Source organism: Sinocyclocheilus grahami, unplaced genomic scaffold, assembly GCF_001515645.1.
Source record: "Sinocyclocheilus grahami isolate Dianchi unplaced genomic scaffold, SAMN03320097.WGS_v1.1 scaffold347.1, whole genome shotgun sequence".
Taxonomy (NCBI): Eukaryota; Metazoa; Chordata; class Actinopteri; order Cypriniformes; family Cyprinidae; genus Sinocyclocheilus; species Sinocyclocheilus grahami.
This window is the reverse complement of record NW_015505526.1, coordinates 329,309-352,443: the sequence shown is the minus strand read 5'-3', so window position 1 is coordinate 352,443 and position 23,135 is coordinate 329,309. Positions and strand designations below refer to the sequence as shown.

At 35.5% G+C, this 23,135-nt stretch overlaps 1 protein-coding gene across 3 annotated transcripts in view; it reads left to right on the top strand.

The window, feature by feature from the left end:
* The first annotated feature begins 1,256 nt into the window (after window positions 1–1,256).
* Window positions 1,257–23,135, top strand: part of LOC107548427 (5'-3' exoribonuclease 2-like) — a 30,241-nt gene continuing 8,362 nt past the window's right edge. The window contains exons 1-29 of one of the 3 annotated variants that reach the window (XM_016229092.1): window positions 1,259–1,290; window positions 1,386–1,481; window positions 2,470–2,597; window positions 2,677–2,788; window positions 3,019–3,130; window positions 3,256–3,314; window positions 3,478–3,567; window positions 3,660–3,732; window positions 3,963–4,013; window positions 5,606–5,763; window positions 5,857–5,931; window positions 6,513–6,646; window positions 6,731–6,788; window positions 6,946–7,053; window positions 7,157–7,201; window positions 7,602–7,739; window positions 8,464–8,505; window positions 8,645–8,739; window positions 10,264–10,399; window positions 16,067–16,174; window positions 16,310–16,399; window positions 17,444–17,516; window positions 17,613–17,696; window positions 17,851–17,948; window positions 18,243–18,322; window positions 18,455–18,511; window positions 18,908–18,976; window positions 19,097–19,225; window positions 20,464–20,624. In XM_016229092.1, coding sequence (XP_016084578.1) covers window positions 1,407–1,481; window positions 2,470–2,597; window positions 2,677–2,788; window positions 3,019–3,130; window positions 3,256–3,314; window positions 3,478–3,567; window positions 3,660–3,732; window positions 3,963–4,013; window positions 5,606–5,763; window positions 5,857–5,931; window positions 6,513–6,646; window positions 6,731–6,788; window positions 6,946–7,053; window positions 7,157–7,201; window positions 7,602–7,739; window positions 8,464–8,505; window positions 8,645–8,739; window positions 10,264–10,399; window positions 16,067–16,174; window positions 16,310–16,399; window positions 17,444–17,516; window positions 17,613–17,696; window positions 17,851–17,948; window positions 18,243–18,322; window positions 18,455–18,511; window positions 18,908–18,976; window positions 19,097–19,225; window positions 20,464–20,624 — 2,638 coding nt within the window. In that variant the 5' untranslated portion in view covers window positions 1,259–1,290; window positions 1,386–1,406. Of the gene's footprint in view, window positions 1,482–2,469; window positions 2,598–2,676; window positions 2,789–3,018; window positions 3,131–3,255; window positions 3,315–3,477; window positions 3,568–3,659; window positions 3,733–3,962; window positions 4,014–5,605; window positions 5,764–5,856; window positions 5,932–6,512; window positions 6,647–6,730; window positions 6,789–6,945; window positions 7,054–7,156; window positions 7,202–7,601; window positions 7,740–8,463; window positions 8,506–8,644; window positions 8,740–10,263; window positions 10,400–16,066; window positions 16,175–16,309; window positions 16,400–17,138; window positions 17,212–17,443; window positions 17,517–17,612; window positions 17,697–17,850; window positions 17,949–18,242; window positions 18,323–18,454; window positions 18,512–18,907; window positions 18,977–19,096; window positions 19,226–20,463; window positions 20,625–23,135 lie in introns of all 3 variants that reach the window. The other 2 variants (XM_016229091.1, XM_016229094.1) reach the window with 2 other exon arrangements.

Genomic DNA, 23,135 nt, shown 5'->3' with positions numbered 1-23,135 from the left:
CTGTAGCAGTGGTTTATATAATGAACTGAGAATTGAAACAGAACGCATTCTTTTATATTATTGGCTTAGATACTTTTTACTGGCATTGTGTCTTGTCATTTGGATTGCTTAGATAAACATATGCTTATCGCTTTCTTCAAAAATTGACGTTTTTATATACACATTAAACCAAAACATGATTTGGTTTATGTTTATGGAGAAGTATATGATTGAAAGTAAATATGCCATTCCTAGCTCCCACTGAATATGACTTACAAGAGCTGCTGGGGCGCTGATGGTTTTTTCCTATGTGTTGAATGCAATTTCACTGCATGAAATATGTAGTTACAGAGACTATCATTATTGTAAATATGATTTGATTGATAATCACCTAAAGGATTGCACACTGCAGTGTTTCCATTTTTTCAAGAGATCCAGTGCATCTGCATTTAATGTGTTTTTGGTTTAGGTAAATGTTTGCTTATTGCTCTGCTTGTATGGAGGGCTGAATTATAGTTCTTTTTAAGTGTATCAGTTTCGTGCTTTGTGAATGTGATTTCAGCCACAATTGCATAAATGTTTGTGTGTGTGCGTGTGTGTGTGTGTGTCCATGTTTGTGTGACAAGAGGCTTCATCAGTGAATGAGCTGCATGGATGTAATGTGAAGACTCAAGAGCAAATAAGGACAAACTACTGAACTTGCATCATCAAAGATCAAACAGCTCTTCACTGAAATCAGCTGAATACTTCAAGTCTCCATAGATTGTCATATGATGCTCATTTGCATTGAAAAGGAGAGAAATCTGCCACTGTGTAGAGAAAGAAATGCATTCAAAACACATAAACCTTTATTCACTGATACAAAATTCTGGTTATATTATTGTTAAAATGTTAAACACTTAAAATCACTCTAGTAGCTTTTATAACAAGTCTCAATATTATCATTGAATTTGTATCTTTTGCTAAATGTGCTTAAGGACAACCTTAAGTTAAAACAGTCATTTTTTTAACATTTGTTTGAAGTTTAATTTAAAAATAAAAAAATTCTAGTTTTAATTCTGGCTATAGGCCTAGTGTAACATTTAAAAAATCAGAAAAGATCAGGAGCCATTATTAATAATAGGCTAATCATAATTTATAATAATATGATTGATAAGAAATATTAAGTCAAATTTTCATTGTCTTATAATTATTTATCTATTTTTTATGATTATTTTTCACACCTTTATTGGTGTTTGTAGCAGTTGATTTGGAGCAGGCGCGTTTAGCGTCACTTCCTGATGACCCGGAAGTCACTCAAAGTGTACTGGGGTAAATAAGCTGCGTGCGCTGTGTTTGTTAGCCGTTTTAATCCTTCTGCGTGTTCCGCTGTTTTTAATCGTTTTTAAAGTTGCTCTTTCGTTCAGAAGTGCTGTATTTTACGGGAGATGGGTGTCCCCGCGTTTTTCCGCTGGTTGAGTCGGAAGTATCCGTCAATAATAGTACACTGTCTTGAGGAGAAGGTGAGACACACTAGCATCTCATTGACTGTTTAATTAATTGCGTAATTACTCATTTAGTTCTGCTCATGTTGGTTGTAATCAAATGAGTTTTACGGTCCTGGCTCTCAGCTGTTTATTATAGGTTGTATTTGTGTGTTTCAGTTCACGTGGTTTTAATTGCAGTCGATGTTTTGGTTGAATACACGTTTACTCTGGTTAAATTAGAGATGCGAATGCATGGTTGTGTTCCAAACATCTTTGAAGGTTATTACCTAGACAGCATTTTTAGGGTACCTACATATATAAGACCGCTCGAACAACCAACCAATCACAGAGATGTATGCAAATTTTCAGCCAATTGTAACGAGGAAGTGGGCTCAAGTACCAAATCAGTAACATTTCGCTGCAAAACGTTGCTATAATGCATTGTAACTGAAGTAGTTTGACCGTTTACTAGGTTTTAAGACTGCGATGTCAAAACATATGTCATTTAGGTTTTAATATCTTTTATGTGAGACACTGGACGGTCCACAAAAGCAGTCATGAGTCAATTTTTCGAAATTGAGATTTATACATCATCTGAAAGCTGAATAAATAAGATTTCCATTGATGTGTGGTTTGTTAGGATAGGACGTTATGTGCCAGAGTTAACAATTATTTGAAAATCTGGAATCTGAGGGTGCAAAAAAATCTAAATATTGAGAACATCGCCTGTAAAACTGTCTAAATGAATTTCTTAACAATGCATATTACTAATCCAAAATTACGTTTAAATATATTTACGGTAGTACATTTACAACATATTTGTATGGAACATGATATTTACTTAATATCCTAATGATTTTTGGCATAAAAGAAAAATTTATAATTTTGACCCATACAATGTATTTTTGGCTATTGCTACAAATATACCCCAGCGACTTATGACTGGTTTTGTGCTCCAGGGTCGTATGTATGTATGCATGCATGCATATATATGTATGTGTAAATAATCTTAATTTCTTCTCAGGCCAAGGAGTACAATGGCATTAAAATCCCAGTTGATACCAGCAAACCCAATCCAAATGAAGTGGAGTTTGACATCCTGTATCTAGACATGAATGGAATTATTCACCCGTGCACACATCCAGAGGACAAGTGAGGTTTTCTCATTAATGTATTTATTCAATATGTTTTTAGGTGGCTTTTATTACAACATTATTTTAACTTTTTGCAGGCCAGCACCTAAAAATGAAGATGAAATGATGGTTGCCATTTTCGAATATATTGACCGTCTCTTTAACATCGTTCGACCGAGACGGGTTCTGTACATGGCAATTGATGGTGTGGTATGTATCGTCCTTCATAATATCTCTATTAGGCCTGTTTGACACTGCGTGCACGTTGTGCTTTCAGTATTTCTGCTGAATCTCTGTACAGAAAAGTCATTTCTGGGTCATTAAATTGGATATTCAGTTTAATAATGCACTTAAATTCAGGAGTTAGACGACAGTCTAACAGTCTTTCAGTAACCATTTCTTGTGCTCCTCATCTGTGAATCATCTTGAATTGTTTGTAGGCTCCTCGTGCCAAAATGAACCAGCAGCGCTCAAGACGCTTCCGGGCATCTAAAGAAGGAGTGGAGCTTGTAGAGGAGAAAAATAAAATGAGGGAAGAAGTTATTCAGAGAGGTGAGAGAACCAACACATCTATTAATGTTTAAGCTGTATATAAACACTAAATGTGCACTAAAATTAGATTTGGTGTTTGTACACATGTTCTGGTTTCCCAGCTTGATATATGTTTCTCTTTTTAGGTGGTTACCTGCCACCCGAGGGAATAAAAGAGCGTTTTGACAGTAACTGTATCACCCCTGTAAGTGTTCTTAAATCTTGGGTGGTTCCTCTGATTATGTTCAGGCCAAACATTATCTACAGTTTCTCCACTCTGTTTCCTTGTTCATAATTTAAGGACTGCAGGAAATCTTAGGCTGTGTTTTTGTCAGATGTAATTAGTAGTTTTCCTGTTTTGTGTTTAGGGGACCGAATTCATGGATAATTTGGCCAAATGCTTGCGTTATTACGTCGCAGACAGGCTTACCAATGACCCTGGATGGCGCAATATCACAGTAGGTCACACGACTCCTCAAATCAACTGTAACATTTGGAGTTTTTGTTCTGCTGTGGGATGTAATCAATAAATAAATACTTTGTCCTGCAGGTTTTCTTGTCAGATGCCAGTGTTCCTGGAGAAGGAGAGCATAAAATTATGGATTTCATCAGAAGACAGAGAGGTAGAGCTGAGAATTCGGGTTATGGTCTTATTGTTAGTCTTTTGAAATATTGATTTGATTTGTTGTGATTTATTCATTGAAGCCTTTTCCTATTCTGTTGTGTTGAATGAGCAACTTCAAACATTTTCTAATAATGCAGATGCTTAAGGATAAGACTAATAATGTCTGAAATGTGACTTGCAAAGATTTTCATTGGTCTTATGTCTCATTTGGGTCATGTTCTTTTCCAGCTCAGCCAAACCATGACCCAAACACACATCACTGTCTCTGTGGAGCTGATGGTAAAGTGTTTCACCTTTTAAAGTTTTAAAATGTTGAAATTGGCTTTAGTGAACACAACTCTGAAAGTGTAAAGAGGAAAATAAAATTAACCCTACATATTTTCTTACAGGTTGTTACTAGTCTTATTTATGAATCTAAATTTATTGGTGCATTATTTTTGTTTATAATTTAGAATTTGACTAATTTCCTAACTTGCTCTTCCTGTAATATGTTCACTTGACGTCTATAATGTATGTAAATTTGCACTACTAATAAGCCAATCACATTCAGATTGTTTCACAAATAATTAAAAGCCCTATTCAACTTTTTTCTTTTTCAATAGCCATTTCACTTCACGATATGTCTCAATACTGTACTAAAACTTAAGTTTCATGATGACTTTAAGCTGCACAACATAACAAATGTTGTGGACTGATTTTGAGAGGGAATTATTAAATCTGTCTGGTTTTATTAGCAGTGTTGGGGAAAGTTACTTTTAAAAGTAATGCATTACAATATTGCGTTACTCCCTAAAAAGTAACTAATTACGTTACTTAGTTACTTTTTATGGAAAGTAATGCATTACATTACTTTCGCATTACTTTTTAAATATGAGCAGGGCTTGATTGTATTTAATATAAGAAGTTCTATTTATAGCAAATGTAAAAACCCTTTTACACCAAAAAGTGTAATGAATAAACCTCAGGCTGAAGGAAGAGTAAATTCACGTCTGTACAGTAGAACGCAGGAGAAGAAACACACTTCAGCAATAAAAAAAACAATGAAGCACAATTGTTAGTTTATCTAAAGTCATTTTTGCTTATTAGTATGGTTGAACTGGATCATCAAAGGTCAGCAGCAAAGATATTGGTTAATAAAATGGGATTAGATACATTCGTGTTATTTAACATGTTTAATTATTGCAGGTTTGCGTCATATTCTGAGTTTGCATTTCACTGTTTTAATTCATTTTGATGAATACTAAATCAGTTTTTTGTGAGTGGGATGAATTAATGCACATTCACATTTAGTCTAGAACTACAGTAACATCATGTTTACACAGCGCACACAACGCCTCTGCACTTCCGATTTCTCCAAATATGGGGACAGGAGGGCAGTCAGTCAATAAATGGGAAAACAAAGTAACTGGCGTTACTTTTTTGAAAAAGTAACTCAGATATTCTCTTGTAAATTAAAAAGTAATGCGTTACTTTACTAATTACTTGAAAAAGTAATCAGATTATGTAACTCGCGTTACTTGTAATGTGTTACCCCCAACATTGTTTATTAGTATGTATAAGAGGATCTGATGCACAACGTCATTCCAGTAGTATTAATGCACTAAGTGGATGAATGAGGAAACATGTTGCATTTGATTAGCCTGGAGAGGAGATACTTCAAAATATCAATCTGACTGAAAGCTTCCATTATTTACATTTATGAAGAACATTAGCTGCATGTTTATGTAATATAAGCGTTTTATCTTTTTGTCACCATTCTCTAAAACGTTGCTGGCTGAAAAGTATTATGAACTGCCCATTTTAAAAAAAGAGTTCAGTGAACTTTATAATTACAGGTTTAATTCTGTCTTTGTTTGTTTTGTTTTTTTCAGCTGATTTGATCATGTTGGGTTTGGCGACACATGAACCCAACTTTACCATTATAAGAGAAGAGTTTAAACCCAACAAACCCAGACCCTGCGCCCTGTGTGGTCAGATGGGCCATGAGATCAAAGATTGTCAGGGGCTGGCCCGAGAAAAACAGGGCGAGGTAATTGACTCATCCTCTCCAATCTCCATCCATCAACCCAGAGCTTCACATCAACTCTATGTATGAACTTATATTGTGTGTTTTCTCTCTCAGCATGATGAATTTGCAGACACAGTTCCAGTATCAGAACAGGAGTTCATATTCATCCGACTGTCTGTGTTACGAGAGGTTTGTTTGTTCCACTTTAAAGAAATGGTTCACTCAGAAATGGAAAAATTGCTGAAAATTTATTCTGCTTGAGGCCGTCCAAGATAAAGAGGAGTTTGTTTTTCAGTTTTGGAGAAATTTAGCATGACATCACTTGCTCACCAATGGATCCTCTGCAGTTAATCTGGGTTAATTGTGGATTATTGTGATGTTTTTATCAGCTGTTTGGACTCTCATTCTGACAGCACCCATTCACTGCAGAGGATCCATTGGTGAGCAAGTGATGGGATGCTAAATTTCTCCAAATCTGTTCCCATGAAGAAACAAACTCCTCTTCATCTTGAATGGCCTGAGAATTTTCAGCAAATTTTAAAGTGTTTTATGCTTTTAACGTAGTTTAAATGTGTCCGATTATTGGTAGTTTAATCTAGATTTTTATACTTTATAAGGAAAATGTGATGTTTGCATGTGCAAAATTTGCTGCCACAAAACCTGGGTAATGTGAATGTGTGCTAAAATGTTTGGAAAACCATATTGCTAGTAAACGGATAATATATTTATCTGAATTTGTTTGGATATAAAAAAAAAAATTCTCATTTCAGTATCTGGAGAGGGAGTTGACAATGGCCAGCCTGCCCTTCCCATTCAACTTTGAGCGGAGTGTCGACGACTGGGTGTTTATGTGTTTCTTTGTGGGAAACGACTTCTTGCCCCACTTACCGTCTCTTGAGATCAGGTACACTTACAGAAGCTGCTTTATTTAGTCTGTCGTTTCAGTGTGCTCTACTGTGAGTTCTGACTCTCATTTGTCTTCATACAGAGAGGGCGCCATCGATCGTCTGGTTGGCATCTACAAAGATGTTGTGCATAAGACCGGGGTGAATATTTCAGTGTCTATTTATCCCATGTACTGTATGCTTGAAGTCAGCATAAAATGGTTTTAATTTATTATATTCAATGGTGTGACTTGATTTAACCATATGGAATTGATTGAAGGGAGAAATGTATAAATGAGCTCTATTTTTCTCTCTATAGGGCTACTTAACAGAAAACGGCTTTGTCAATCTCGAGCGTGTCGAGCTCATTATGCAAGCCGTAGGGGTGGCAGAGGACAACATCTTCAAAAAGCGCAAAGACGATGACGTGAGGGCACACAATAGATATTGTTGATGACTGTTCACACCGATGATTATGATACAGAAATGTGCACTTCATCGGGCTCATCATGGCCTTTTATTTCTTGCAGGAGAGTTTTAAACGGAGAATGAAGGAAAAGAAAAAACGAATGAAAGTGAGTGAAAATGTGCTTCTCTTTCTAAACAGTTTTTGGAAGCAATTAAATGTGTAGAGGTTTACCAATAATTCCTTTTGAAATGTTAACACATACATCCACAGTTCCTTTGAGAGAGACGGTGAGTTGAATTCATTCACAAGGTCGTTTAATTTAGCTGACAGTGGCTGAATGGTTTGTATCATGACCCTGCAAAATCATGCATTCACTCACAATGAATGTGCATTTATATCATGCAAATAACACACATTTTTATGGCGGTGGTGGTGAATCAAATTTTAACATGTATGAACCAATATATATATATGTTTCTTTAAAATCACAGAACTTTCATTGTGGTAAATCTAAAGTCTGCAGAAGTATCTAAATCATGAACACGTGTGAATTGCTCTCTTCGCAGGCAGACCAGGGTCCATCGTTTGTCCCTGGTGGCCAGTTTGCCCCTCGGGCTCTGGGTGGCAGAGACAGACCCATAGCAGTGCAGAACGCCAGACAAACTGCATATGATATGAGGATGCAGGGAAATCAACGCAATCAGGTCTGCCTTCGCTGTCTTTGTGATTTGTTAATATGAACCACGGTAAATCAACGAGTGCTAAAAAAAAAAAAACCTCAAATGATAGTTTCTGCAAAAATAGGAAGCAGCACAACTGTTTTCAACATTGCTAATGAACAGAAATGTGTCTTGAGCAGCAAATCAGCATATTAGAATGATTTCTGAAGATCATGTGACACTGAAGCCTGGCGTAATGATGCTGAAAATTCAGCTTTGCGTTGCAGAAATAAGTTCATTATAAAATCTTCAAATAAAAAAACAGTTTTTACAATAAATCTTAGTAATATTTCACAAAAATACTGTATTTTGATCAAATAAATATAGCCTTGGTGAGCTAAAGAGACTTTTCACAAACATGATAAAGTTTTTTACAGACCTCGAACTTTTGACTGATAAATATAATAGATTCTTCTGAGCTCTTTTGCAATAAATTCCATTGAACATAATTCAACCAACTTGTGGTTTCTACAGCATCATGTCATTGTTTAATCAACATCTCAGAGCTTTTTTCGTTGTATTTTTGCAGTGAAAGAGTCCTGCATTATTGTTAAAATCACATTCTTTGTGGAGAACATGAATGGGATCTTTACTGCAAGAACTCGGCTGCTGTACTGCATAGAAGCTTTTGTATTCGTCCTGAGTTTCATGCTCGTTTTGTTACCTTGATTGAACATTTGGTCAAGTCAGCTGTTTCTGTATTTTTCAGGAAGCAGCTCAGTCCTTGAGGGCCATGATGAAAAATGGAAAGGCGTGTATCTTTTTCTCTTGCTCCTGCTGTTTGTAAAATAATTTTTTTTAAACGGCTTTATGCTTTGACAGTGTCTGCGACCTCAGCATATGACTCATTAATTTTAAGTGTATAACAGTGTTTTTGTGCTTCCTTTCAGAGTGCTGCTGGAGCCAGTAATGACATGGATAATCGTGGTGTGAAACGTAAAGCTGAGGACAGTGACAGCGAACCGGAACCAGAAGATAATGTCAGGTAATGACAACAAAACACTAGAAATGGGCCACAATGCGGAGTAGTTGTCCAGTAGCTGACTAGAATTATATGAAAACTTTCAAAATAAATAAGGTCCCATTGATTAATGCATTAACTAAAATTTTACTTACAATGAACAATTCATTTGTTACAGTATTTATTCATCTTTGTTAACCTTAATTAACAATTGAAAAAATACTACCGTTCATTGTTATTTCATATTAGTCCGGGTCCATTAAATATTGTTAACAGATAATGTATTGGTAAATTTTGAAATGACCGTTTAATGAAGCTTAATCAGTGCTGTAGAATTACTTTTTATTGTTAGATGTAGTTAATGTTAACAAATTGAACCCATTGTAAAGAATCACTGATATCTTATATCTTTATTTGTTATATAAATGTTGTTGAGTTTTTTTTGCACCATAAAGCATTGAATCAAATTCACTTTTTAATTTAATAAATGCTTTAAATGATCAACATTATAATTTTTTTTTATTGTTAATTCATGTTAACAAATGGAACCTTATTGTAAAGTATTATTATTATTTTAATTTGTATTAGTTTATTTTTGATTCTTTAGAGCCAAAATAGCATGCATCTCGTGATTGGCATTGTTACGTTGCTCTTGGTTTTTCTGTTTTTGAAATTTAATAAATTCTTTTTGAGAACAAATGCTTTAGTTAACCAACTACATTAGAATTTTTTTTGTTTATTCATATTAACAAACTGAAATTTGTTGTAAAGTGGTATGATGTATCTTTTTTTTGTTAGTTTTTTTTAGTAATTCATTTAATTTTGTTTATTTTTATTTAAAAAAAAAATTATTCGTTGGAGCATTGCATCAACTTGGAAATAGTCTTGCATGCATCTCAAGACTTTTGCAATCTGCTTTGTTTTTCTGTTTTTAAAAGATGTGTATCATTTGCAAATGCCCCATATACCTTTCCAATTCTGGTCTGGTGAGTCTGAAACTAGCTTAATTATACCAGCCTTCCTTGAGGCCGCTAGTCGATAAGGAAATCCACAAACTAGATGATTTTTAAAATGTTTTGCACATCCCTACTCAAATATCTGTGTGAATCCTGCAGGAGTCTCTCACTGATGCATCTCTGTACCGCCAGTGATTAATACAGCAAATGTTTCAGTGATTAGCTTTCCAACGCGGTCTAAATCGATTGGGTTCAATTGGTATTCATGGAGGTTTTCCGTGTCCCAAGTGGGAAGCTGTAGAGGTTACACTAGACAGATGCAGCTCATCCTTGATTATGTGAGCTGCATTTCCAGAGCATGTCAAAACATCCTGACCAGTGCTAAGGTGGAAAACAAGTTTCCCCGTCGCCTCTTAATGGAGCCCGACAAAGTAGGAAATTCTCATAGGCGTGCATATGCATATAAGTGAACCCGCTTGGTTTGGCACAGGAGAGCCTGTTTTCGGTTTAATGAATTCAGGCCTGTCTTTGGAGAAGACAACAAACTGAGAGGTGTATGTATCTGTGACTGTCTTGTAAATGTGTTTCACAGGTTATGGGAGGAGGGCTGGAAACAGCGTTACTACAAAACCAAATTTGACGTGGACGCGACGGATGATGAGTTTCGAAAGAAAGTGGTGAAGTCATACGTGGAGGGCCTGTGCTGGGTGCTCAGGTACTATTATCAGGTAAGTCACTGGTGCACACACCTCAACTACTGTTTACATGCTTCATTAGATCAATTGTGTGTTTTTCATGATGTCTTCCATTAATTGGGTTTTCCACAGTGTTGTTTTAGTGCCATTAAGTCACTATTATAGTTTTATTAATATCTAACAGTTCATGAAACTTAATAAATTAACAGTTTTCATTTTAAAGTTGTAGTAATTTGGTTGTAATTTTATTTATTTGTTTGTTTGTTTTTGTCCATAGTTAACTTATTTTATATAGCTTAGTTTAAGCTTTATTTTAAGTGTGTGTGTGTCTGTATTAGGCATGGGACGATAACCGGTTTCAAGGTATATTGCGGTTTGGAAAAGTCACGGTTTCAAAACCACAAAAAAATTTAGTTATACCGTTCCTGGGGTATGCGCAGTTTTTTTACGTGTCGTCAAAGACAGAAAGTGCAGGACTCCCTCAGGTTGTATGCAGCGAAGAGTGTAGCGAGTCACACGAGCCCTCCCCCTCTGGTTGGCTCTAGCAGTCAGTGAGAGTCACCTGTGTGTAGGATAGCCAAAGGAGGTGAATCCCTGGAACTTTTCCCCCCGTCGAAAAAGTCGAAGTCTGCCGTATGGGAATTTTTCGGGTAACGTAGACTAACCATGTTCTGTACACAACGATGTTCCGTACAGATGACGTTTTAGCGCCGATTGCTAAATAAATACTTCCAGGTTGTACATAAACTATTATATCGGTGTCGTCTTTTCTCCCTCTTTCACCCCCGATCAAGACAGAGACCCACTCACCGTTTGTTTCAGTGTTTTGGCTTGCTACCGAGGTAGATAACATGGCTAATTAACTAGCTAACGTCAAATAGTTTCCTCCCTCACGTTACTTCACAGAGCAGGGAATAGCAGACTAAAGTACTACGTTTCTGTGATTTACCACAATAATTCAATTTACCTGATATCACATCTATACTTTTAAACCTCTTGCCATTGTTTACCTGTGTTCAAAATCACGACATTTAAAAAAACAAACAAACTGCTGGCTCTCAGGTGTCTTTGCCACTGTTTGAGTGTTGTACGGAGAGAGACCGTGTGTATGCCAAAGGAGGTGAATCCCTGGAACTTTTCCCCCCGTCGAAAAAGTCGAAGTCTGCCGTATGGGAATTTTTCGGGTAACGTAGACTAACCATGTTCTGTACACAACGATGTTCCGTACAGATGACGTTTTAGCGCCGATTGCTAAATAAATACTTCCAGGTTGTACATAAACTATTATATCGGTGTCGTCTTTTCTCCCTCTTTCACCCCCGATCAAGACAGAGACCCACTCACCGTTTGTTTCAGTGTTGAAATAAATACTATTTGGCTTGCTACCGAGGTAGAACTAGTTTCCTCCTTCACGTTACTTCACAGAGCGGGGAATAGCAGACTAAAGTACTACGTTTCTGCGATTTAGTAAAATAATTAAATTTAGCTGGTATCACGTCTATACTTTTAAGCCTCCTGCCATTGTTTACATCTGTTCAAAATCACGACATTTAAAATACAAACAAACTGCTGGCTCACAGGTGTCTTTGCCACTGTTTGAGTGTTGTACGGAGAAAGACTGTGTGTGTGTGTGTGTGTGTGAGAGACACTCGCGCTCTCTCTTTCCTTGTGTGTATGTGTGTGCACACACATCCTTGTACCTCACCTCTCCAAACTTAATTCAGGAAAGGTGAACATTCCTGCATCATAACTTGGACTGAAAGATGAATGTGTAGAAAGTGAGCGTGTCTCCAAAAACCTTGTTGAGCTGCAGGTTTAATGACTGCATTTTTTTTTTTTTTTTTTACAAATTATGTTTTGATTATGTTTTTGATTATTGAGCTGCAGGTTTAGGCTCACTTAAGTGACTGCACTTAATTGAATTAAGAAGAATTCAATTATTATTTTAATTATTTAGCCTGACATGTTTATTGCTCCAAAATGTGCTATGTTTTTTAAAAATAAAATATATTGTGTTCAGTGGAAGAAAAGTTGTTCTTTTTTTACCCAGACATTTAAAAATAAAATTTTAGAGCTGTAATCATAATACCGTGAAACCGCAATATATATATTTTTTTTATCTAAGGTCATCATACCGTCAGAATCTCATACCGGCCCATGCCTAGTGTGTATGTATGTAAAAACCCCTGATTTCAGATCATGCTGAATGCTGTTCTTCAAATAATGTGCATAGTGTCTATATAATGAATGCATACACTGCATGTAAAATGGTTTTATATAAAAATAAATCAGTTTTAACTTATTATACTAGGTAAGAGGCACATATTTATGCGTGTGTATAAAAATATAATTTGCATTGCATAGAATTAGGTTTTAGTTGTTAATTTATGACCTAACAATGAATTTAGTATGTCAAAATTATTCTGTTACAAATCCATCAAAAATGTAATCACTCATTTGTGGTTTTGCCAATTTGAAATGCTCGCTTTCAGAATATAACAAAATGTAAAAGTGTACTTTTGTATGTTTGATAATGACATTTGTTGCTGTTTCAAGGCTGCATTTATTTGATCAAAAATACAGTAAAACAGGAATATTGTGAAGTGTTATTGCAATTAAAAATTTAAAAAGTTAGTTTAATTGATTCATGTGTTGACACAGCTTATTTTTAGCAGCCATTACTTCAATCAATATTAAAAATAGTCGTGTTTCTCAAAGGTCACATTTTTTTACACCTTTCTGGAGATTTATTTTAAGTCTTGATGTCCTTAAGAATATATATTTGCGGTATAAGTACCAAAAACCATCTCAATATATTTTTTCTGCTGAGAACAGGGCGTTTTTGGCCTGTCTAATTAATATTCATGAGCCTCTCTTCTGATTGGCCTGTTGTTTTCTGAGTGACGCACGGCCAGGCCAACCACAGGTAACTAGGGTCAGCCGACGTCACAGCGCTAGCTGGAGGCAGCAAAACAAAGGGGAAACTGGAGGCGGCCCATTCAAACCAGTGCAGATTCGGCTACATAAGGAGCTTAAAATATCATCTTGTTGTGATGTTGGGTGCCAGAATCAACGTAATGCAGCCTCAAATTAGAAATCTGATCGCATATCTGCTGCCACTGCTAGACAAAAAACCGACGACAACTGTGGTTAAACACAATCAAATGAGCAGACTGGACAGAAACAATCGTCAAAAAGCTCTCGTTTGCAGTGCACACTTATCAGAAAAGGTTCAATAAAGTATTGTCTTTTGTTGTTATGGGCGCGTCTACAGATTTCTTGCCATATGTCAGTTTCTTGCATCTCACGACTATGTCTTGTATGAAATAATGTCTGTGTGCATGTGTGTAAATCAACAAACTGACGATTTATATATAATCATTTGTAATTGTATATACATTGTTGTGATTAATTGTGGCTGGAACAATAATGTAGCTGTAAAAATAGTTGCCTGCTGAAATTGAAATGTATATACATCTTCATCATGACTAGATAGATGGTGAGTTTGTCTTTACTATACACGTTAGATGTGAGCCACCTCATAGTAACAATCCTGTCAGATCGTCCATCCTTTGAGTGAGAGTGTAACGTTACAGGTCGGCCGATGTTGTCTGGGGGTTTGGCAAAAGGAGAGTGGGACGGTGGGCGGTGCTCGGGGTGGTGACTGAAGGCGGTGACTAGTTCTGACGTCAACTTTTTACGGAAGTCACAACGGTTCGTGAAAAATCACAGCTACTTTATGCAGGCTGTGTGCATTTTACTGTGGACTGACTGTTTTGAAACTTATATGGTAGTTAAATAGCCCCTAGACCTCAGTAATCATGAAAAAAGCCATGAAATTTCAGTTTTGACAATATGGGGCCTTTAATATTTTAGTGGAAACAATTCTTTTTTTTTCATGATTCTTTGAATAAAATATTTAAAAGAACAGCATTTATTTGGAATTTAATCAGTTCAATGCATCTTTGGTGAATAAAACTTGCTAACAGTTGCTAAAGCCTTGGGCCTTAACCAGGTTGATTCACAGTCAATTAGTGTTGTGACACGGTGTAGGCCGCCTAAAACCGGCATGGATATTACACACTTTTGTCTTTTGTTTTGATCAAAATCACACTATTTTCTTACCTTTTATATTTTATCTCCTTTTGAATTATGATTTAGAAATGAACAGTTTTCGCATCTCGTTTTAAAGCAGATCCATCAAATGTTCAAGAATCTCCTTTGCTTTTTCTGTTTGTTCACCAGCTTGAGGATCAAACAGCTTTGCGCTGCTCTTTGAGCCGGTTAGTGTTATCTAGTTGAGTTTTAATGCAGGGTCTTGATCTTAAGCTTGAAATTCAGTCATTAGAGCTCCGTTCTCTCCAGCAGATCTCTGGTTGATTAGAGTTCTATGTGCAGGGATTTGTCCGCTATAATTGGAGCTCTATATATTTATGCACGGTCTGCACTCGCTCCATGTGCTCGGCAGACGAGAGCCGTCCCACGGGAACCGCTGAACCGATTCATTATGGAGTCTCACTGCTGCTATATATATATATATATATGTATGTATGTGTGTGTGTGTGTGTGTTATCTGAAATTATAATTTTCTTTGAAGTTAAAATGAATTTTTACCAGAGGAGTAGTCATAGATTGAGTTAATATTATATAAGTATTCAGTTAATGCAAGATATTGCTTGAAGAGCTTATCTTCTTTTGGAATGTCTAAATTGTTTAGTAATATATTATCACCCAGCAATTATATTTAAAGTTGAACATATGATACATTCAACTTTAACTTCATACAGTACTTCTATTAAGTGTTGTGTAATGTATAGAAAAACTCAAGTGCTTAATGTGTTTATAATCTCGCAGAATTTACTATATGTGTGTGTGTATATGTATATATGTAATGATATTATCACCCAGCTCAGCTAAATGTGACTATGAGCCATGAAGATATTAATATTATAAGCATTAACGTCATGATTTTATGTCAGGCTGCTTGCGAAAGCTGCTATACAAATAAAATTTGCAATATTTATATAAATAAAAATGTATATATTTATTAATAAACAATATTTCCCTACATATGATGTTGACAGAAAATGTAAAATGCCCACTGGGACTTTATGAACAGCTTTGCGTGACAAATGAAATGAATAATTGGATCTTGAATCTTTTGATTTGAAGATTCATTGTAAAGTGCCATTTGAAAGAATTGATTTGCAGAAATGAATTAACTCCCAACCGTAGTAAAAGCAATGCAGGTACAGGCATACATTTACAGATTTGTCCTTATTTTCTTTCTTAATGAATTTTCCCTGCTTGTATTTGGATCAGTTTTTTGGGGCTTGTACATTTTAAATGTTTATCTACTTAAAAATTCTTGTAAATGTTGATGACATAGGTAATAGACATTGACTAAATCCAGAAATTGTGGTCTTTTAATAGTTTGTGTGTCTTTTGTTGAGGCTCTCTCTTAAACTGTCTGGTCTAAATGCCCTCTGGAGTGTTAATTGAGCTATAAATTTGACGGTGTATCAAGGTCTCCCATTGAAAATGTAAGTATGACAGGCTAATGGAAGAGGTCTTAAGAATGACTTGGATTGAAGGTCTTTTTAAAATCGAGCGTTTCTGATTGAAGTAACTGAAGATGTATTTAACTTGTCTTTGTGTGGTACGACGGACAGTCTCTAAGTGTCTGTTTTTATGTCACAGGGCTGCGCGTCCTGGAAGTGGTATTTTCCCTTTCATTATGCTCCGTTTGCCTCTGACTTCAAAGACATCAAGGGCATGTTCAGCGATTTCGAGAAAGGGACCAAACCGGTAATTTGAAACACATTGCAGCACTGAGCCAAAACACATCGTGCATAAGTGTTTGTGTGTCAGTGCATTGTTCTTGTATTGCTGATGTGTTGACTGTTGATTTAACTCGGTGTCATCATATTTCCTCATTTGTAGTTCAAACCTCTGGAGCAGCTTATGGGTGTATTTCCTGCCGCCAGTGGAAACTTCCTGCCACCAACATGGAGAGCTCTGATGACGGACCCAGTGAGTGACAGATTTACATCTGACCGCTGCTGTAATGCATTTTAAATGATAGAGAATGCAGAGCTAAATTTGACTTTTGAGAATTGAATTAGATCATGAAAAAAATGGCTCATTTTTTTTTATTTTATTTTTAATACCTAATCGGCAGATTTATTAGGGGCAAGCACCTATTGTATCCATTTGTTTTCTTATTTCAGATTGTGTTCATTCCGTTATTTTCAGTAATATATTCATTTATAGCTATCATTAAATGTGCAAGACAAGCAATTTAATTTCTTTTTTTTTTATTTCTCAAAATGCAATTTTAAAGTTGCATTAAAAATTATTTATATTCAATTTTTAAAAATATAAATCTTATTCCTTTTTTATTTTTTTTACTTTTTAATCTTTTATTTAAAACTTTCTATTTTTTTGTTTTATTTTTTTTAATTCATCTTTATAATTGTCTTTTTTTTTTTTTGTAATTTAATATTTTTGTAGTTTTATTAATTGTTTGTATTTTTTTTTTAATTAAGCTTATTGATTTTTTTTTTTTTTTTTTTTTTTTGTTTGTAGATTTTTATTTTATTTTAGATTTTGGATTTTTATTTTTTTTTTTCTTATTTGGGAAAAATAAGATTATTATTATTTATTTTAGATTTTTCTTTATATTGACATACATACTGCTCCATAATTGTGCACAGTAAGACCAGGGACATGAATTTTAATATACTTTTTTTTTTTTATCTGTCTTTAACAGGAATCCTCAATCATTGATTTCTACCCTGATGACTTTGCCATTGATTTGAATGGGAAGAAGTATGCCTGGCAGGGTTAGCACTTAACTTTGAGCTTCACAGTCTGATTAGAAGCAGTGAGTACTGTATTTTATTTTAGATTTTGGATTTTTTTATTTTTTTTTTTCTTATTTGAGAAAAATAAGATTATTATTATTTATTTTAGATTTTTCTTTATATTGACATACATACTGCTCCATAATTGTGCACAGTAAGACCAGGGACATGAATTTTAATATACTTTTTTTTTTTTATCTGTCTTTAACAGCTATCCTCAATCATTGATTTCTACCCTGATGACTTTGCCATTGATTTGAATGGGAAGAAGTATGCCTGGCAGGGTCAGCACTTAACTTTGAGCTTCACAGTCTGATTAGAAGCAGTGAGTACTGTATTATGCTTTCTGTCATTGTGATTTGCTCTTCTCCTCTCGACAGGTGTTGCTTTGTTGCCGTTTGTCGACGAGCGGAGGTTACGAGCAGCTTTAGCAGACGTCTACACTGATTTGTCCCCAGAGGAGGGTGAGGCATATTCTTTTATAGCCAAACAGTATAAAAGAAGAAATACTGCCCAGTCATGTTGCATTGTTTTTTCATTAAAAAAAAAATAGTTTGTGCTTAAGTGGTTTATCGTTAGTGTTGTAAGCTGACTGTACCATCCTATGGTTGTTTTCAGTGAGAAGGAACAGTCTAGGAAGTGATGTCGTGTTTGTGGGCAAATCCCACCCTCTTTGTGATTTCATCCGGGAACTCTACTTTGCAGAATCTCATGAGGTACTGATCTTCCTCTATGATTATAAAAAACAAGATAATTTACATAAAATTCTATTTTATTTCAGTTTGTCATTAGTACTTTATTTGAGTGAAAATTAGAAATGTTGCCTTGCCAACTAACTGAAATTAGTTTTTTCATCTTTATATTATTTAAAATTTCTATATAAAAGTTTAGAGGTGTATATATATTAATTGTATATTTCTAAAGTGAAATATAAAGTGTATAAATCTGATCTAAAGTGTTATCAATAATCCCTTAGTCTGAGGTTTAATATTACAATCCTCTCTCTCAAGGCCACTGAGATCCCTGCAGAACTTTGCCATGGAATCCAAGGTATATTAAATCTAGATGAAGACCCTATTCTACCAGATAAGTAAGGAGACAACACATTTATCTTGTTTTTTTTTATGCTTTTCCGTGTTTTGTCATTACCTGGGTGATGTCTGTTGAGGCACTTGAAACTAAAGCCTCACAAATCCTGTGAAACACTTTGTTTTTTCCTCAGACCAGTGGAGTCGCCAATCCCAACACTGAGGGACATCAGCAGCAACAATGCTATTGGGTAAGAGTTGCTTTTACACATCAACCGATTATCAGCCAATCTCAAAGTGGTCAAATATCATCTGATGCATAGCACTGATGATCAGTATATAGATCTAGATTCCTTTTAAGTTGCTATTTTCATTTGGTTTATTAGTTTGTGTATCAGTCTGAGTCATTTCAGCTCTATGAGCTACTCAAGGACTCGTGTGTCAGGCATTGAAACATCGGCCTTGTCCTGCTGATATTTACTAGTTCCTCTAGAGGTCAGACACGGCATGAAACCCTGAGATGTTCAACAAAAACTTTAGATGAAGTCTGGATTGATGCCATTCATCTGAATGGCTCTGGAATGAGATCTATCCAGGCATTGCACTTAAATGTTTGTACTTAAATACTGATGGTTTCTGGTTGGCAGAATCAAATTCAAGGATCCGCAGTATGATGATGGTTTTGTGTTCAAGGCTGTTGTCCTACCAGGGGCGAAGTAAGTGCTGCACTATTCAGTATTAAGACCTATTGAATACTCGCATGAAAGCGAGTTTGAATGGGATTTTCAGTGATGTTTTAATATTTTATATCTATGCATTACAATTTCTCACTTCAGGATCCCTAACAAGGTTCTTAAACCGGGTGATTGGGAGCAGAGTAACCGCGGCCCATGGAGACCTCAACTGGGATTCAACCCAAACCGCCAACAAGCCCATCTGGGCCAATCAGCTTTCAGAAAGCTCAAGTAAGTGATAACCAAATAAACTGATGGATTGGATGGGATTTTTGAGTTCTTGCATTTAATGCTTTTAAGTGGTATTGTGTAAGAAGAAACCAAATTAGCACAATAGTCGGTATAAAACTGGCTAATTAAACATCTGGCGAATTCAGGCTTCAGTGACGAGAGATGAATTATGCATGGTGTTTAGAGGAGATGTATGCAGATGATGCCCACCAAAGACTTAATTTCTTAATGAAAGCTGTTAATTGGGTTTGATTGGATGGTGCAGACAGGTGGTGTTGGACTTCAGGTAGTTCTGTGATCTCTAATTTTTAATATTTGGCCTATTAGGGATATTTTAGTATTTTAGATCGGAGTTATCAACCTTTTCCAACCCAAAACAATGTTATTTTAGTGTTATTTATCTTATAGTATTTCTTAATATTTTGACTTGACCTTTTATATTTTTTTAGTTTTAATTTTATTTTAAGTTTTAGTAATTATGTACTTTTGTCATTTTTATTAGGTTTTAAATTTAAAAAATCAAGAATTATTTTTCTGTTTGGCCTTTATTTCAATTTTAGTCATTTTAGTACTTCAACTTGAATCTTTGTTATTTTATTATCATTGATAAGAATAATCATCATTGAAAAGAATAAAAGATAATGATGGAGAATGTATAGTTTCTCTTGATGCTTTAATTTAAAATCTATTTTCTAGTTTTCAATTGATTTTAGTTACAGTAATTTGATTGTTTTTATCATTTTTCAATATGTCTATATATATATCTGTTTGTTGTATATAAATATCTCTATATATATCTGTTTGTTTTTATTATAGTAGCTCAACTTAAATTTATTTTGTTTCAAGTATTTGCCAAGTTAACATTTCTCTTTCATTTTCTTTGAATTTTATGTTTTAAATGTATTAAATATTTTATTCCAGGTAATGTTCATTTTAAGTTATTCATCTAACACTCATATTGAATTTTATTTTAGCTTTATTTCAATTGCAAAAACAATTTTTAATACTTTAATTTAATTTACTTACTGATAGCAACAAAAAATCCCTCTCCTAGACTGTCAGCCAATTCTGGGACAGAAATATAAAAAGAAACAACCCATTACATTTTTAAGTATTTAAGAATGAATTCTATACAATTTTTGAAAACCTCAATGACCTCCAGAGGCTAAAATCCCTGATTCTCAATGTATGTAAACTTCCATTTTCTGTTAATGCTAATGTATTCTCTCTCTTTTCAGTCACTATGGGGACAGAAATCAAGGGGCGGGTCTGTTTGGTGCCGGCCCATCTTTTGAGGCTCAGCATAGGGGCGGTCAGTACAGCAATGCCCCGCCCCCCAGAAACTATCAGCAAGGAAACTACCGTCCATCCCAAAGAGACCATTACCCTCAAAACCAGTGTGAGTTTTACACTTTCCAAGAGTAAGACTGTGTCTGGTTGGAAATCATCTAATTGTTGTTGTTTTTTATGTAAAAATGTATGCGAGTGATTTTTTCCAAAATGATTGCAAAATGACAATATTCTGTGTACTGCATATCCCAGTAATCATTTGGATCTTAATAGCAGCATGAGCATACTTTTTTTTTTTCAACGTCCAACAAAAGATTGTTTATTGGTCAAATATCCAGCAAAAGTAACTTACTATGACATGCAGTTCCTCATACCAAGGCTTTTGTCATACAGTCCACTCTTATTCCAGTGTCCCAGAGAATGTTCTTGTGTTTAAGCAGCGTTTAATACAGTAGTTTGGTGACACTGAGGCACAGGAGTCGCTCTTAACGTGTACAGTGACCTTCTGTCCTCCTCAGCGTCTCTGTCGCCCCCGTGAGCGGCTCCCGTCTCCTGTGCTGCTCTCCTCCGCCGTCACTTTGATGTGGCAATTTGCAAGTTGATGAATAATCGCATCTGTGGGCGAATGGAAAGCCACCCTGCTGCCACTTGATGCAAATAGAGGTTTGGGGGGTTTTGCTGATCACTGCTGCTCTTCACTGGCCTGTGCGCTGCGGCCCTCATGCAAAACCCTCCAGTTAAACGTACAGCACGCTAACCGCCCTGTATGCCATTCATGCTTCTATGAATAAGGCAATCAGAGTAAATATTCAGGATTTTTTTTGCTTTCGATTCTTCAGCTCATCTGAGATTTGATTTGTGGTCTTTTATATTAGCTCCTTTGTTAGTGAATTTTAATAGTGACTTGATGTCAATTTTTGGGTAAACTATTATTTTATTGATCCATCATTTTCTTCTATGTTACACAAAAAGAGATGTTTAGCACAATGTTCAAGCTGCTCTTTTCCGATATGATGAACATGGGTGGGGATTTGATACCAAACTCTAAAATGTTTTGGGGGGGGGGGTTATTTAGAAATTAATACTTTTATTCAGCAATGATGCATTCATTTTAACAAAAGGGATTTTAAAGACATTTACAAAAGATTTCCATTTCATATTAATGCTGTTCTTTTTAGTTTAAAGTTCAACAAAGAATCCTGGAAAAAAAAGTATCACAAAAAATCAGTTTACACAAAATATGAAGCAGCACATATGTTTTCAACACTGATAAAAATAAGAAATGTTTCTTGTTCATGAAATCAGAATATTAGAATGATCTCTGAAGGATTATGTGACACTGAAGACTGGTGTAATGATGCTGAAAATTCTGCTTAAATATTAGAAACGGAATATAAAATAGAATATAAAATGTATTATTAGTTTTCACTGTGGTTTTGATCAAGTAAATGTGTGTATAAAAAATCTTCGAGATCTTAGTTTGGTTTTATTCATGAGAATTTTTTATTTTTTATTTTTTTGGATTGTGCAAACTTTATTTAATGTTGTTGTTTGATTTCAGATTTCTTTCCATTAAAATAGCTTTTTGTGCTGACCTTCTTCTACTACTATGTCAGGGCTGATTTCTTTTCTTTTTTTTTTCTCCATGATGATTTGTTTTTCTGTGATTACTGATTGAAGAATGTAGTACATGAGTCATTTACACAGTTTCTATGCAGATTCTTGTGGTCCTCCTTGTTGCTCAACAGCCCCATTCACTTTCATTGAAAAGAGCAGCATGACCATTTTCCTAAATATCTCCTTTTGTGTTCCACCCAAAAAAAAAAGAGAGTTCGCTCTTCTGCAATTGAATTTCTCCTTCAACACTTTCATCAGTCACGTCATTGCATTGATAAACTCATGGCGTTTTCTCAGACCGCTCTGCTGGTGCTGCGTTTCTCTAAAGGAGTGTGTCTGTGTGCTAGTGACCAAATCCTCGTTAACTTTTCCCAGCTCGCTGTCTTTCTCCCTCTCCCTCCTGCGGTGTCGGCTCAATGCGGAGTTCCCGCGACACGCTGAAGGCTTTTGTTAACCCTAATCAAAACAGCTGGTGCTAAAGGACCAGGTAGTGTATTACAGTCCTGCGGTCTTCATTCTATGGATATTGATAAGCTGTATTGTAGAGGTTCATTACAGGCTCATTACAGAGATCAGGGTCCATCTGTGTGTACGTCTGTGCTCTGGGACGATGTAATCCCTGTGTTAAGTTAATGAGAACAGCGTTTACCGTTGTGTTTTTAATGCGTAATCCTATTTGGGCTTTGTGTCAACTGGCTTTAACTTCCCAACATTCAGTGTGTGGACTGCGGATGGTGTTTATTGAGAGCAGGATGAATTGGCTGTAATTTCGTCTTTCGTTTGACTGGTTGTGAGATGAGCCGGGATGAATTAGTTCTTGATAATGGAGGTGTAAGTGGGTGGTCCGGCCTCTTTCTCTCTCTGGTCATTAGATCTCATACTGGATTTTTGGAGGTGTTTATTGGCTGCCGAATTAAAAACGTCTAGGACGTCTGACAGCATCTGTTGATCACCACAGAAGTGTCTCTCGTCCTGCTTTTAAAGTGATGCGTATACAATAAAA